Below are 15721 nucleotides of genomic sequence, written 5' to 3'. Positions count from 1 at the left end.
GGGTTGAAATTATCGTATTAATACAATAATTATTGTACACCTGGCAATACTTGGGGGGAGGGGGAGGGGGAGAATGAAGAGTTGGAAACCCTCCTCCCTACGGTTGCCAACTCTGCATCTATTCCAGGAGGTTTCCGGAACGCCAGCCTATCTGGGGACACACAATGTGAACATGCCTGCATGCTCACCTATATCAGTTATGGATTATGATGCATAGACTTTACACATGTAGTCATCTACATTTCAAAAACCCACTGGATTACTGTATAAATCAGATTCAACATTTAATGTTTGTTTTAATGAATGCCCTCTATCTCCTAGGTGACTCAACAGTCTCCTGAAGATTTAGATCGAATCCACCCCAGGGCAATCCTGGAGGGTTGGCAGCCCTCCCCCTCCGAGGGGCTGGGCTTCTCCTGCAGGGAGGGCATCGCATTCCTCCCTCCCCCGCACACAGTGGGCAAAATCAGAACCTCAGCTGGGCGGGCCTGGAGGCCGCTGAGGAGCGCAAGCCGCAGCGCGGGGGAGGGAGGCGGCCGGGCCGTGTCAGCAGCTTCCCCGCGGCGGGGCGGGCCGGCAGCGGCTAGCCGCGCGTTGCAATGGTTACAGCCCGCAGCAGCAGCAGGGCAGGGGGACGCCGCGGTGTCTAGCCCGGCCTGGGCTCCGCAGCTGCAGTAGGAGGACGAGGAGGAGATGCCGCCGCGCCTCCGCCATCCCCTCACCGCGCTCTAGGACGTGCTCTGGGATGCCCGGTGAGTCGGCGCCGCTTCGGCTTCCTGCGCTGCGTCGCCCTCCGGGCCCGGCCCGGCCTGGCCCGAGGAGTGGAGGGGCTGAGGCCGGGCAGCTGCGTGGAGGCTGGGTTATGCTGGGGTTGGGGGAATGCCCTGGGAGCGGCCTCGCTGGGCCTGCAAAGTACGTGACAGCTGGGGGAGAGCTTCAGAGAACAAAGTGACCCGCTGGGGAGGGGGCTACCCAGAGAACCACTTCAGTGGGAGCCGCAAAATAGCCAGTATGAAAGAGATGCCTCCCAGGGAACTGCCTCATTGGGCTCACAAAGTAGCTGGGAGATCCCTTGAACAAGCCCTGGGGATGGGGGAGATGCCCAGAAACCCTCTTCAGTGGGACCCACAAATAGCCAAGGAATGGGGGAGATCCCTCACAGAGAACTGCCTCAGTGGGGCCTACAAAGTAGCTTCCTGGGGGAGATTTAGGCCTTGGAGATGACACAGGGGAATAGGGACAGTGATGGGGTTTCTCTGCTGCTTGATGTTGATTTTTGGCTTTCTGGAGGGTCTGTGAGGCAGACATATAGGTGTCTCTCTGCCAGGCACATTCACCATTCATCCTTCTGCACCCATGCTTGCCTGGCTTGAATGAAACCTGGGCTCCATGAAACAAAAAAGCTACAGGTAGAGAGGAGAGCAAGTTGAGCCACTCGGATTTGTGGGCAAGCTTGAAAAGCAGGCCCATGTCTGTTTCTAATTTCTTTTTCTTTTTTTTCTTTTTTTAACATGCTGGCAGAATTTCTGTTCGTGTTGCATTAAAAGAATGCAGGGAGGAGAGAGAGAGTAATAGTAGATCAAGCAAGTAGTTTGATTGTTGTTCCTTCTCCATTCCCCACCCCCCTTTTACTTCTTGTCTAAAGAATATAGGGTTGAATTGGATTTTAAGGTTCACAAGGCAGTGAATGTGTGTAGCTGGGTGTGGGGAAGGAGTTGCTGTTTGAGGATGGCTTGTCATTGGGTACTACAAGTCAAGAATGAATAGTTTGAGGGAAGAATTTAGTGTTTGCAGTACGTGGTAGATATTAAAGGTGACTCTGCTGGCTGGTGATGAGAAATAAGCGTAGGTTTCGTTGGCTGCTTAACTTGCTGTGATCAACACCTCTGCAAACCACAGGATACTCTTTCTTCTGTTGTAGATTGTGTCATGCTCTTAAAATTGCATGTTTAAAACAACAAAGGCAGCAACTTCATAGGGAGCTGTCAGGAGCTGTTCTGTATTCCTCCTATTTGTTGGGGAAATATTAGGGAACCGGCTTTATTTTGAAGGTGGGATCTGAAATAAATGCAGGATGTGAAAACTTAAGGCTGTGGAGCTGGTTGCACTTTATATATGTCTAAGCACCTTAATTGGGTTGAATTGTGGGAAGTAAATGTAAAAGTCCTTGTTTTTGGAACTTGCAAGGGCAGTAACAATGAATTCCCAAATTTCTGGAATGGGAAGATGTCAGGCATCTGACTGAATGGTATAACTGGGTTAATACCATGTAGTTCTGCCAAGCTCTTGGCTGGCATCTGCATGGTGTTGTCATGCAAAAAAAACCCAGTCTTTGTTTCCAAGTCATACATTATTTTCAAAATGAAAATGTAAAGATTTCAGTTAATACTGTAAGTTCCAACCCTGGGAAGAGGCACTCCGTCCCATGCTAAGTACTATCTCAGGTAGCTGCATCCTCTCTCTCTAAGCCTGTGGATTGCAGGACATTAGATATGTATAGCAAGGCTTCTACAGGATGTGCGAGTTGGAACTGAGAAGCAACCAGGGTTTAGAATAAATAACCAAATCTTAGATAGGAAACCTATTTAAATAGCAATGTTCTTGTATAAAAAATACAGCTGGGGAAAATATCATATTGCTCTTACATAGATTTGTTTGGTAATACAGGTCCAATACAATATGCAACCAAATCTTCCAGTATATTTTTCTTTTATCAAGAATATTTGTATTTTATCTTACATGCCCCTCTCTGTTTTTGCCAGCATCTATAGTACTCTTGCAGATGCTGCTTACATGTAAGAAATATCTTAACATAAAACAAGAATGGTGGCCACAAGAGACAAAATATGTCAAAATAGCTTTGTGGTTTTTTTGGTTTTACTACTTTGGAGCTGTACAGTTATCTCTTGTCACTGAAAAGTAGTTTAATAAAACATTTGTTAACAAATCATAAGTAGCAAACTCTAACGCTACTGCAAAAAGAGAGAGGTAACTAGATGGGGCTGAATAGACTGTTCTGTGGAAGCTGCCCTTAGCATAAATTATTCAGGTAAAGAGACTTAAGGCCTTTCTCTAACTTCTAGAAGCCCCAGTAATAAAGTTGCTTGTTACCTGTACCTTAACACAATCAGAATGAGTGTTCACTGTTGTTAAGTAATTCTATATTAAAAAGCCAGACATTGAAGAGCTTACCGTCTGGCTAAATTTTCTCCCATTTTAATGAGCATATATTCTAAACTGATAAAGATCCCACTCTTGCTTTCATGTGGATTCCTCCACTGGTGGAAGGGTTTCCCTTGACAGGATCATACCACAGAGCAGTGGTTCTCAACCTTTTAGATTCAGGGCACCCTTCCATAACTGACTTTGAATTTGGTAGCACCCAATTTGAGAAATTCTGTCGTTCTGCCTCACCTTACCTCAGGGCTTCTCTACCAGGGTGCTGCAACTGCTGCTGCTACCAGGTAAAAGTGCACTACACACCTTCTACACAGTTGGAGAAGTCCAAAGCAGGCAAAAGCACCTACTCTTGTTGCAGCCCTTCCCAGCCTGGCCCTGCCATGCTCCTACCAGAAACAGAGGGGTGCAGGGCAGATAAAGAGTCCCATGCGCCTATTTCTGGGAGACACCATGCAAGATCAGACTGGGAAGTGCTGCAGGAAGAGTGGGCACTCCTACCTGCTTTAGGTTTTTCAGATACATGAACACAGGCAGGAACCCATGGCCATGCTTCAGCTCTTCTCATGCTGCCTGGCTTGGCATCAGGCATGCTGGGCAGTTCCACCTGGCTCTGGCACCCATGCTGCAGCACTCCTGAAAGAGTCTGTGGCACTGTGGTTGAGTACCACTTCCACAGAACTTAGTTCAAAGTCTACCGAAGTCAGTCAGAAGACCATCATTGACTTAAATGAGAGGTGTAACAAGTCTTTAGAAAGGCTTTTGAATAGATTTCAGTGTACCCATCTCAAGAGATACAGTCCTGCTTCCACTGATATCATTGATAACAGCCCCATTAATTTTACTGGGAGCTGGATCAGACTCAAAAGAGAGAAGTTTTGGCAGCTCCACAGCTTGGATGTTTGACTTAGAATTGAAAAGAAATTACTATTTCAGGCATGGATCTGACAGGAAGGTTTAATGAATGCTTTGCAGGTCAGCTTGTAGGTAGGCCTTTCTTGCATGCAGGTGTCTGTATTTACCAACAGTTGGGTACTAGAGTTTTATTATCTTGAAATGAAGAGGAGTCAATGAAACAAGGAGAGAAATAAGGTCTTGATACAAAGCACTTACTGGATAAAGTAAACATCTAGTAAGTGATTATGCTAGCTTTTCATTTCCTGTTGGGCAAGTGAGGTTGGAAAACCGTATATGTCATAATAAATTAATGTGTGTCGCCTGTTAACTATTAATGAATGCTGCACATCTGCAAATATGGGTAGCACATCTCAAAGAAGTGTTTCCCATCCCTACCTGCTCCTAGGGTAGAGGAAAGTTTGTATTTATAAATAGGGGAAATAGTATTGCTATTTTTATTTTGCCTAGGATCTTGCCTGTGCTACACAAATTATGATAAATAATAAATAAATAGCTGGTGAGTAGACAGACCTACTCTTTGGCATCAACATACTTTCATCCCTTCATAAAAGTCAAAAGGAAGAAGGTTGGCCGGCCAGTTCATTGTTCACGGTCATGTAAGAGGCCGGTGGCAGGGTAAGGCACTAAGTTTCCCCCTGTGGGATCCATGGAAGAAGTGTGCTTATCTTGGGCTGTACCAGATTAGCATGCTCATCATGGTCTCTACCGGATTCAATTTAGCAAGTGAGGAAATTTCTCCTAATTGACAGTGTGCTTCATAAATTTGTAACATTTGTCATAATGTAGTTCAGTTCCTTTTAGCATAAGAAACTCCAGTGCTGCTAACATTGCAGAGGAAAAAAATGTTTGTTCTGTTATGTTACCTCATATGTATTCTTTAGTAAACTAAATATATCAGGCCAGAAGGGCACAAAATGTGTATTTGAATAACTCCAGCCATAAAAGGGCATGATATTAACCATAACTGCTCTTAGCAGATGACATTTTAGGGAAAAAGCTAGTGGGAATGCTATAATTTTTAACTAATATGTACTGTAGTTCTGTTTTGAGAGATGGAAGGGAAACTACCTACTGAACTGGATGAGGTTTTGGAAAAAATGAATCTTAGATCTTGTCTTGACAATGTCATCTTAATTTTGATTATTGTACTTAATATGTACACCTGCTCCTGGGAATACATGTGAAAAGGCAGCTCAGAAGTGGCATATCTAAACTTGTCCAGTGTTGTATTAAAAAAACAAACAAACTCTTGTGCTGAAATACTGCCTGGGTGGCTATACTGCATGTGTGCAATTACAGATGATTTGTAGATGTGCTGTAAACTTGAAATACATGCTGCAACTTAAACAGGAAATGCTCCTGTGTTTTTCTCCTTGTTAAATCTCTTTCCCAGCTCTCTGAAAGTGCAGTTTGAGCATACTGTGCAATAAAGATCATAGTTAATCCAACAGTGAAGTCCTGATACTGTTTTTAAGTACCTCTCCACTCTGTCTTATGTTCATATATTTCATTTGAAGTTGTTTTGAAGATATGGAGGCATCTAATTAAGACTTTAATCTAGATTTTTTTGGGAATCCCAAATAAGTGCAACCTGAGTCCAGTGTCCTGGCACTAGAGGAATTCTTCAGAGTATGCCTAGTGTAAAGCTAATAGGTGATGAGAAGTAATTCTCAGAGAGGTCTCAAGAACTCTTTCTCCCTTCAATGAGTGTGGGAATGTTGGGACTCCAACCTGATATTGCTTTGGCAAGAGTTCACAGCAGATAATATTTTAGAAGCATCTCATTCACATGTGGCTTTGGTATAATGAAAGAATTGCTCTAAAAAGGACCTTAACTTTTAGATTACCATCTTACATTTTATTTATCCTTTTATGACACACAAGCTATAACTGCTCAGATTTGCACCAGTGATTTTGCAAGTGAAATTGAAAACCTCCAGTTATCTAAGGGCCAAATGGCACCAGTTCTAGGTATTGGGCAAAGTCCTAGATATCCTTTTAGCATTAACATGATTTTAAGATTTTATGTTTTATTAAAACTCTGCTTTTGTTGACTGTTTGGCATTGGTGTATACTTGTTGGCTTCACGGGCTAATATAATTCCTGACTAAGTTAAAAGGTTTGAGACACAAGTCTTTAAACATTTCGTGCCATTTCCATACTCTGTTTGGGTTTTCTTGTTTGGTTCCCCCCCCGCCTTCTCTGTACTTGGGGATTGGGTAGTCTCTCAAATCCTGCTTGAGAAAAGGACCAGAAACTGAGTGAAAGGTTTTAAGTTATTACTGGTTGCAGACAGAACATAATTTATCTCATTATATCAAAGATTACAGATACTCTAATTTGCAGCTCCTTGTTCAGTGTATTAAGTTCCCAGTGATTAAACTTTGTTCCATTGAAGGGATTTTCCCTTTTTAATATTAATCCCTTTTCTGAACTGTATAGTGCATACATGTCAGCTGCATTACTTTTCATGTAAACATGAGTAGGTTGTGTAAGAAGAATAAAAACCAATAAACCTACATAATTCTCTGTTGTAAGGTCAGAGAAAAGAATGAAAAAGAGATGAGCTAATAAAGACAGATACTTACCATGGGTTAGATTCTTTTGAAGCTGTTTCACTTTATTATTGAAATGTGGTAAACTGCAAAATGTATAACTCCTAAATTATTTTTGCTTAGTAGCAAAGGTGTTTAATTTTACTATGTATGCTATTTTAAGAAAAATTACTTAAAATATATAAATTCACCAAATAAAAGCAACAGAAGGGTTTAAAGCAAAGCTTAGATTTATTTAAATGGTTGAAGTAGGAATGCAGTATTTTCAGCTTCTGCTGTAAGGTATAATTTCTGATGTAAAATGAAGTTTTCATGTTCTATGTTCTGTGATATAAATTTAAGTTTGCATGTTGCGTTACAGGAAAGATGGCTCAAAAATAACCAATTTCGATTTTTATATCAATTTTATATAAACAAATCTAAACTTATTGCTATTTTATTTTTAAGGATCATTTTATCAAAATATAAATACCTGCTGTTTGTCACTATGTCTCAAGTGTAGTAGTTGATTAAGCCTCTGCCAAAAAGTAAGTGAGAAATAAATTATAAGAATAATGAATACTGCAGCCAAAAGGCTTGTGTGATATTTGTGACTAGTATGTCTTGCCATTAGTGCTTTTCTTTCTAATTCATAATAAAATACACTGTATTTTGTTTGTTTTTTACTATTAATTATTTTCTCAGCCAGAATTGCTTGTTTTACTCCATTGATTTAATCAAACGCATGCAATTAAATGACGCAACAAAATGCTAATCAACATCAGTGAACAGTGTTAATAACCAGAATCTTACAGTGCCCTTTCTCATCATATCATTTACGTTTTTAAGGGGTGGGGGTCAGCAGTTTGACTCTTTGCATAATATTCTGTTGTTAGTAAGTTGATCCTACTTTGTACTCAGTCATATCTTCTAATGGTTATACTAATGAAGCATACAATAAAAGTTCATCTTTTAACAGCCTAACACAAGCTTTCACTCTGTACTGTTGAAGTCAGAAGGAGTTTTGCCACTGAATTGTATGGGAGTAAGATCAGACATTCAAGACCCGAGGTGGAATCAATCTAAGTTGCACAGTTTTCTGTAAGCCACATAGTTTAGATAGTTTAGATCAGTAGTGAACACCACCCTTTGGTAGTGGGGGGTGTAAATGTTAGACCAGGTTCTACAATTTTTAAACCAGTATGAGTGCACCGAACTTCAGTTCTTTTACGGGTATAGAGTGGTTTTCAATCTCTTATACTGGTAAAAGAGTAATGGTAGCACCTGACCTACAGAACACTGGATGGAATGGTCCACTACAGCCTTGGAAACAACATGGGAGGAAACCTTTAGGACTATTAAAATTGCATTAAGGGGGTCAAGCTTTATTGCCTCATGTTCCAAAATCAGTCCCACCTAGAACTCTTAAGACTTCAAGTCTTCATATTTCAAAGCTGTCAGAGTGATATTACGTTAAGGATATGCAGATGATGTGATAAGCCAGCAGGGGTGGATCTGGGATTTTGAAAAGGGGGGTGCAGGTGGTGTGGTATTTTGTCATACAGGAACACAACAGCTATTTTTTCCAGTTAAAGAGAAACAAGAAGCTTTGCTAATATGATAGGGGCCTAGCTCTGTGTTATTCTATTTAAGATCAAAGCAAAAACCAATATAATTATTGGTATTTGGTGTAATTTTCTAGATTATATATAAAGTTTGCCTAATATAAATTAGGCAAAAAATAGTCAAATGATATTGTGTCTAGTCCTGTAATCATCATAGTTAGGAGCAGCTAACAGACAATAACATTGCCGAAGAAATGATAGTTTGAACAAGTCCATTAAAAAAGTGAGTGTTATTAATGCCACAGGTGTGGAGAGAAATTGGCATGAATCAAGTATATAATGAGCCATGAAGGCAGTTGACTCTATTAGCCTGCCTCAATAGGAATGCTGCTGCCCCTCTCAGGCAGTGGTTTTTAAAGTTTGGGTGAAGCAGAAATCAAAGTGGAGTCACCCTATAACCCAGCATCTCAGGAAACTCGCCAGCAGAAAAATAGTCAATGCAATTTTGTGATTTTTTTTAAAAAAAAAAATTCTTACCTGTTCTCATAATTGAAGTGCTGATATAAAAAACTTGTTGGGAATATTTTCTTTTGAAAGAACATCTTAGTAGTATTTTACTATGTGCTATTGCTGGCTCAAGAGCTGTACAATTATATATTGTATGGAGGATAGTATAAAGCTGCTTAACTACATTGTATATATGTGAGATTCACTGACAGTGTACAGCAGAAAGTGAATGTTGCTTGCTTACCTCCCTCCCTCCCTTCCCACTCTTCAGTTTTGTTCTTAGTTATCAATTTTCTTTCAGGTTTCTTAAATAAGTATAGTATGTAACTGACTGAATGCTTTTTGTAATTCTGAACCTTGTACTTATATATGTATTTTAAGTTCAAACCAGTGTTTGCATTATTTTTATTAGATGCTTATCTTAATTGAGCCTGAGACTAGAGGTGTCACTACACTCCATCTGCACAAAAGAGTATTTGTCTATAGCAACCCTCTAGTTCCTATGGTTCGCCTATGATCCTTCAGGTAGTCCTGCACTTGTCCAGCTCTTCTGTATCTTCTTTAGTGGTTAGCTTCAGTTTTTTTGGAAGCCAGTACTGTGCCTTTGAATATATTCCATTTTTGATAAAATGTTTAAAAAATGAGCATTCAGAAATGCTTAGTTTAAAACATAGAACATGCCTACAATTAGAAATCTATTACAATAATTAGTACTTAAATTAAGTTTGTGTCTCATGACCCGATTGAAGTATGTTGAAAGTTTTGTCTAGGTTTTCTTTTGTAGGAAAAGAGCAAGGAAACTATGAACAGCCTTTAAGAAAAGGCAGAGTTGGCATATGTGAACATGTACGTACACGGCTGGTCCAATAAAAGTCTTTCCTTTGAGTTCAATAGATGCTGGAATAGGATACAGAAGTCTCTGACAGTAAAGGTATCAAACTTAAGCATATTTAATACATACAAGTAAAAAATGTTTTATTTAGAAGTAGAACAGCTCAGAAGGGTGTAGATGTATACGAGACAGAAACTTGAGAGGTGGGCCAGTGATCCAGCATTGCCTAGTGAGTTCTATTAGCATTCCAGCTGGCCAATGTCAATACAGAAATAAAGGGTTTTTGTTCAGCAAAAGTAGATAGCTAAAACAGTACTCTTTAAGCCTTGCGTAGGTTCAGTGTTACCTGACACATTTGCTGCAGTAGGTACATATAACATTCTCAGTTACATTAATGAGCATACTTGCTTATTTAGTTTCTTTTGAAATGTTGTGGAGGTCCATTAACACTTTTTGTCCATATAGGCTGTGTCCTGCCTAAGAAAACTAGGACCTGTGCTGGTGAAGAATTACAAATACACTGATAAATATCTGCACTTTGGTCAGGATTTAGACGATTTGATTTTCCCCCACCCGCTTTTATTTCAGACAAATCATAGCCTATCCCAAGAAATCAAGTATATTCTATGTGGGGTTTCATCAAAGTATCTCTGTTTTGAGGAATGAGTGTATATTCTTTGCTTTTGGAGTTACTTTGGTATGTCAAATCAGTTTTTGAAATCCATTGTGATTTAGCATGCCTGTATCTTTTTTTTCCACAGGACTGGTATTTGCTACCCTTTTTTGGTCAGGGAATACCTAAACTTAATATTTAGGACTTGGGAGCCTGTTCTGATGATTCTCTTGAGAATAAACATTGAGATGGTGGTACTGTAACTTCTTGTAAGGAGGTACTCAAAATCTTAAACTTCAAAAGTTAAAGAACTTTAGCTCTTCGGATGCTATTTGTATTGCATCTGTGCATGTTTAAGATGGAGAAAACAACCTAATGCCTCAGAAGATTTTGAGCAGCTATATGCTACATTCATTTTTATTGAACCCAGTCATTAAAATCCCTTATGTGGCTTTAATCATGAATTTTAAAAATATCTGATTAAAAAGATTTGCTGGTTGGCAGCACCAAAAGTTCTTTTTTGTTTAGTGGATCACAAAAAACAGTCAAGTCAGCTTGAAGGTTTGACATACAGGCTAATGAGAAGACCTGGATCAGTGAAATAGTTGGGTGTGCTATTCTAATATTTAACTAAACGGCATATAGATAATTATTGCTTATGGGGCAGAAATACCGGTATCTGACAGGTTCTTGAAATCTCTTACAGAACCAGTCATTAGGTAGCTTTTCTGAGGCACTATTTAAATGGTGTAACAGTGTTCGCATACTTTTACTGGCAAATTAGTCTAGCTCATTTCCTGTAGTTTTCCTTGTTCCTTACAGTTCTGGCATTGCCAATATTTTGTCATTGGAAAGAGCTGCCATGCTTCACTGCCTTGAAAACCGTAGTCCTTCAAGGTGGCCTGCAAAGAGGAAAACAACTGGTCTTGTAGGGGTCTTTAAATTCTTTGTGCTGGCCTAGCAAGGTTTTTTTTAAATAATTGTCATTTACAGTAGACTATCAAATCTTTTCTAGCTTGGAAGATTCTCTGTGACGTTATCACAAGGACCAAAAGTGAAAGTTGAATAGCTGAGAGAAAGAGGTATATTAGTTACTGTCTAATTTTTCCTTTTTTTTTTTTTTACTTTGACTAATTAGTATTTTGGGGGTAATTATTGTTTGTTAAGGTCTCAAAATCCTCACCAAGTCCAAGGAGAGTGCTGGAGCTAATATATATTCTCTAACACAGCCTGCAAATCCTCCACTAAACTATGGAAAGACCATAGTTGGTATCAGAATTCCTAATGTTTCTCTTCTGGGCTAGGGACAAAAGTTACACTAAACGGGTTTAATTGATCAGAAACTGGTTTAAGCCTGTAACAGAACAGAAATTCAGTGCACATAAGTTGCTTTCAAAATGATCAAAACTCGTTTAAGATAAACCTAGTTGGATGTAGTATCAGACTTAACTGATTTAGGTCAAACCAGTTTATGGAATTTCTGTCCCAGATCCCTTTCTGGTGCAAGTTAACTCACAGTTTCTCAGCATCCCAGGATGCTTTGCAGCTATGGGCTATGCTGCCTGCTCCAGTGGAGTGGGGACTGCTTCTCCCCTCTGCTCCCTAGCCTGTCTCCTGCCTGTGCCTATCAGCCCATAAGGACAGGGAGGTAGGGGAACAGACCCCCAGCCTTACCTAGCCAGGGTCTACACAGGATGTGGGGGGGGAGAGGGCCCCTGTAGTGGGGGCCTTTCAGACCCTGGTAGTCCTCCCCCTTCCCAGCTGCATATTGTTTCAGTGACTGCTACAGAAGGGTGGGAGAAAAAGTCCACCCAGTCAGGTGCCTGCCCGTGCAGCACCAGGGAGCCCCTGGTTTGTGGGGACTTCCTCCCCACCCCAGCCCAGTGTCCCCCAGCCTGGGGCAACCCCAGGGAGCTGAAGGGAATTCTTCCCCTCCTCAACCCTAAACCTTTTTATTAGCTGCTGTGAATCTCAGGGATAGCTCAGGGAGTAGAGGGAAATTCCCGTGGTCCCCTGCATTAGTTTTGCATCAGACCTGCAGCAGCTGAGGCAAAACTGGCTGCGGAGGAGCAGGACAATTTCCCTCCATTCCTTGAAGGTTCCTGAGACTCACAGGGGCTAAGGGAAGCAGCTCTGGGGGACCCTGGGCTGGGGTGGAGGGAAGCGCCCGAAGCAGGGACTCCCCAGTGCCCCCATGCTAGGTTGCATGGGCAGACACCTGGCCCAGAGAACGACTTCTCCCATCCTCCTATGTCAGCAGCTGAACCAGTCAGCAGCTGGATAGGGGCAGAAGGGGGGAATTCTCCTTAGCTCCCCAGGGCTGCCTAGGCTGGGGAACCCAGGCTGCGGGAAACCTCCTGAGGTGGAGGCTCCCCCAAGGTGGGCTAGCACCTGGACCCTGTGGGGGACAGCAGGGGTTTGGGGACGCTTGGCTGGGCTGGCAATAGCCAGTAGGCTGGCAAATGCACTCTAGCGCTCCCCTGGGTCAGTGCAGGCCTCCCCCTGCCTTTCCCAATTGAAATCTGAATGTTAGTTTAGTTGGCTATCAGTTCAACCTACGCAGCTTAGAGAAAGCTGCCTAGATTGAATCAATTCAGCCTCAGGCTTTTACTGTACTTAGCCCTAAAGTTAGTACACCTTAATTTACATAATCTTGACCAAAAAAAGAAAAAAAAAGAAATAGAGGGGGCAAGGGGAAGAAGAGTCCTACTTTGAAAAACAACAAAAGATTTTTTTTTTTGTAGTTTTCCTTTTTAAAATGTTTATAAAGGCACATCACTACTGCTTCTGGTAGTTTCTTAAACTTCTAGTTCCCAAATAGAGGAAATAGATAAAGTAATACCATGTAGTTGTATTAAAATAAGGTTCATTCATTTGTAGTAGAAATTGTATTAAAGGATGTCTTGGTGTTCTGTATCTGCTTATGATATGGCAGCAACAGTCATGGCAGTTCCACCTGGAAAACAAGGTGAAGGATAATCTTCCTATGTGGGAAAGGCTTCCCAGAGCTGAAGGTATAAGACTGAAATAAGCAGGTTCTGTTCTTTATAGGCTCTTTCTGTGCTCTTTTATTATCTGTCTTTTTACCTGGTCTTTTTCCCCAAGTCCTTGAGAGAGTGAGCAAAGGCAGGAAAGGGATGCAGTGGTCAGAGTTGTGTTACATGTCCATTATATCTAATCTTTTGAAGGTTAAAAATTACAAATGGAGAAGGAGCAGAGTAAGATTTGTATAGGTCATTTGCACCAGCAAGAAAGCTGTTGCCATCACTGCTACTGTTGAAGCAGTGTGTTTATAAACTGAGTTAATAACAGATGTTACATCATTTAAAAAAACTGCATCAATGAGCCAGCCTCAGTTTCTAATAAAATTTATTTTAATTAATAAAAAAGTTTTTTCCACATGAATTAGAGCTTTTATTCCAGTATATCTTGGCACAAAATGTAAAAATGAAGACTCTGAATGCAAGTATGTTAAATTAGGTATATTACATAAAGAAGTATGGGAGTTGTTAAATTAATGAAGCATATGAGTCATTAAATTAAACAACTCATGGTTTGTAAGTGCTGAAACCATTTCCTATGGCACTGTAGAAGGGCTTGCATACAACTCTGTTGCTTCATGTGGAGACAAAAGGCTTTCAGATACTTTGGTTATTTGCTGGGGCAGGCAAAATACAGCTTGTGGGCCAGATGCAGCCCATGGGGCCCCTAAAAAATGTAGAAAATTTGTAGGGTTGCAAGCGGCTGCTGTGTGGGGCACTGGGCATGGGGCAGGTGAGGGACTGCTTCCCTCCACCTTGCGCTCAGCTTCACCTTGTAACCCCGGCCCCACTGCCAGGCTGCAGCGGGGCTAGGTTATAAGTTGGTGCTGAGCACGGGGAAGAGTGGCCCCTTACTTGCCATGTGGCTGGTGCCCCGTGCTGCAGCCACTCACAGCCTGCCTGGGACTGCATGTGCCTGCACCAGACAGCTCTGCATGGGCTGCGAGTGCCTGCATCAAGGAGCGCCAGCCATGGGGTGGGCAAGGGGCCACTTTTCCCTGCGCTCAGCACCAGCTACTTCCCTGCCAGCAAGCAGGGGGTCTGGGCTGTGCGCTGCCCCCTGGCTGTACTGCAGGGCTGGGGGGCATTGGGTGTGAGTGGGTGGGGAGCCAGGCCCACACGGGTGCCCTGGGGTCAGTGCTGGCAGGGCCCAAAGCAGGGTGACAGGAGTGCAGGGTCCCAGCTGGCAGGGGCTCTATGGAGCCAGGCCAGCTCCCCCCTCTCCCTGCTGGTACAGCCCAGTCCAGCGCCATAGACCCCTGCCAGCCTGCGCCCCACTTTGGGGCCCCATTAGTGCTGGCCCTGGGACATTGGTCCCAAGACATTGGGACATTGGTTCCAAGATGGTGACCAGGGGTGGGCACCTGTCAAGGGGCGGGGCTACCCATGCACTTGACAGCCTGTCAAAACTTGGTAAGCGGCCCTCCGCCCGAAATAATTGCCTGCCCCTGTTATGGGCAGTAGGGGTGTACGAAATTTTGCTGGCTGTTTGGATTCGATACAAACTCAGATTTGCAGCATCAGTTAAAGAGACTCCTTTTCATACAGATGCAATTCAGTCACTTATGGTGTAGGTTCCTCTTGAGTCCATGATGGCTTACAGCAAAATGGACTGGAGCCTGGGATAGCCTTAGTTCCATAACAAAACTGGAGCGGCTTCCCAGTGGTACTTTGTGTGCAACTGGCAAAGGTTTGCCAGGGGCAGCTTGAGGCGAACTTATCAGCATAGAACTGGTAGCGACGCTGTAGGGCCATGGGGTTGCTTCCATTTCCGTAGAATCCATGTATGTGGCACAGCCATTTTATTTCCCGGGCTCCAACTGGCAAACACTCCCAAAGTTTCAGAGGTATTTCAGGTTCAGAATAGAGTCTGAACATCAGGCCCCAGGTACATTAGAGTTTTGGTGCAGCTGTGGAATATCGTGTTTGGAGACCTGTGAGGGGACAGAGAAGAGAAAGACAAACTCCCACACTCCCCCCGTGTATACTGGGAGAGTCTGAGATTAACATTGCAGGGTAAAAGTGGATCATTGATATACAAGAGGGTGGCCATAACAAGTTGAGCACTTCTCTGGCCTTCTGCTTCAACTTCGGGGTAGGCACTGACAAGCCTATCCAACGCATGTTTTCCAATGGCTTGAAGCTGTTCCTTCCTGCTAGCCAAGAAGGGTGGCCGGCAGAATAAAAGACTGTTTACCCTATTCCTTGATGGTCAGGTGGTTTATCCTTCCATTCCTTGAGTTGTGAAGAATGAAACCATTTTTTCCAAGGTTTTCTACCTTTTCCAGTCAGGATTTCAACCTGATTTTCAGTGTGGTTACTAGTAGCAGCAGCCTTGGCTTTATAGTTTCATAGTTTCTAGGGTCGGAAGGGACCTGAGTAGATCATCTAGTCTGACCTCCTGCCATGGCAGGAAAGAATACTGGGGTCAAACGACCCCAGGAAGGTGTTCATCTAACCTCCTCTTAAAAACCCCCAGGGTAGGAGCCTGCACCACTTCTCTTGAAAGTTGGTTCCAGACCCTAGCCGCCCTG

At 42.5% G+C, this 15721-nt stretch overlaps 1 protein-coding gene across 7 annotated transcripts in view; it reads left to right on the top strand.

The window, feature by feature from the left end:
• Positions 1–504: 504 nt before the first annotated feature.
• PTPN13 (protein tyrosine phosphatase, non-receptor type 13) overlaps positions 505–15721 on the top strand; it is a 227927-nt gene continuing 212710 nt past the window's right edge. For 4 of the 7 annotated variants that reach the window (XM_019552792.1, XM_019552791.1, XM_019552788.1 and 1 more), the window contains exon 1: positions 505–752. In XM_019552792.1, the coding sequence (XP_019408337.1) occupies positions 746–752 (7 nt within the window). In that variant the 5' untranslated portion in view covers positions 505–745. The remainder of the gene's footprint in view (positions 753–15721) is intronic. The other 3 variants (XM_019552794.1, XM_019552793.1, XM_019552789.1) reach the window with 1 other exon arrangement.

Source organism: Crocodylus porosus, unplaced genomic scaffold (assembly GCF_001723895.1).
Source record: "Crocodylus porosus isolate Cpor-Errol unplaced genomic scaffold, CroPor_comp1, whole genome shotgun sequence".
Lineage (NCBI taxonomy): Eukaryota > Metazoa > Chordata > Crocodylia > Crocodylidae > Crocodylus > Crocodylus porosus.
Note: the sequence above shows the minus strand (reverse complement) of the source record. Positions and strands in the feature narration are given on the sequence as shown.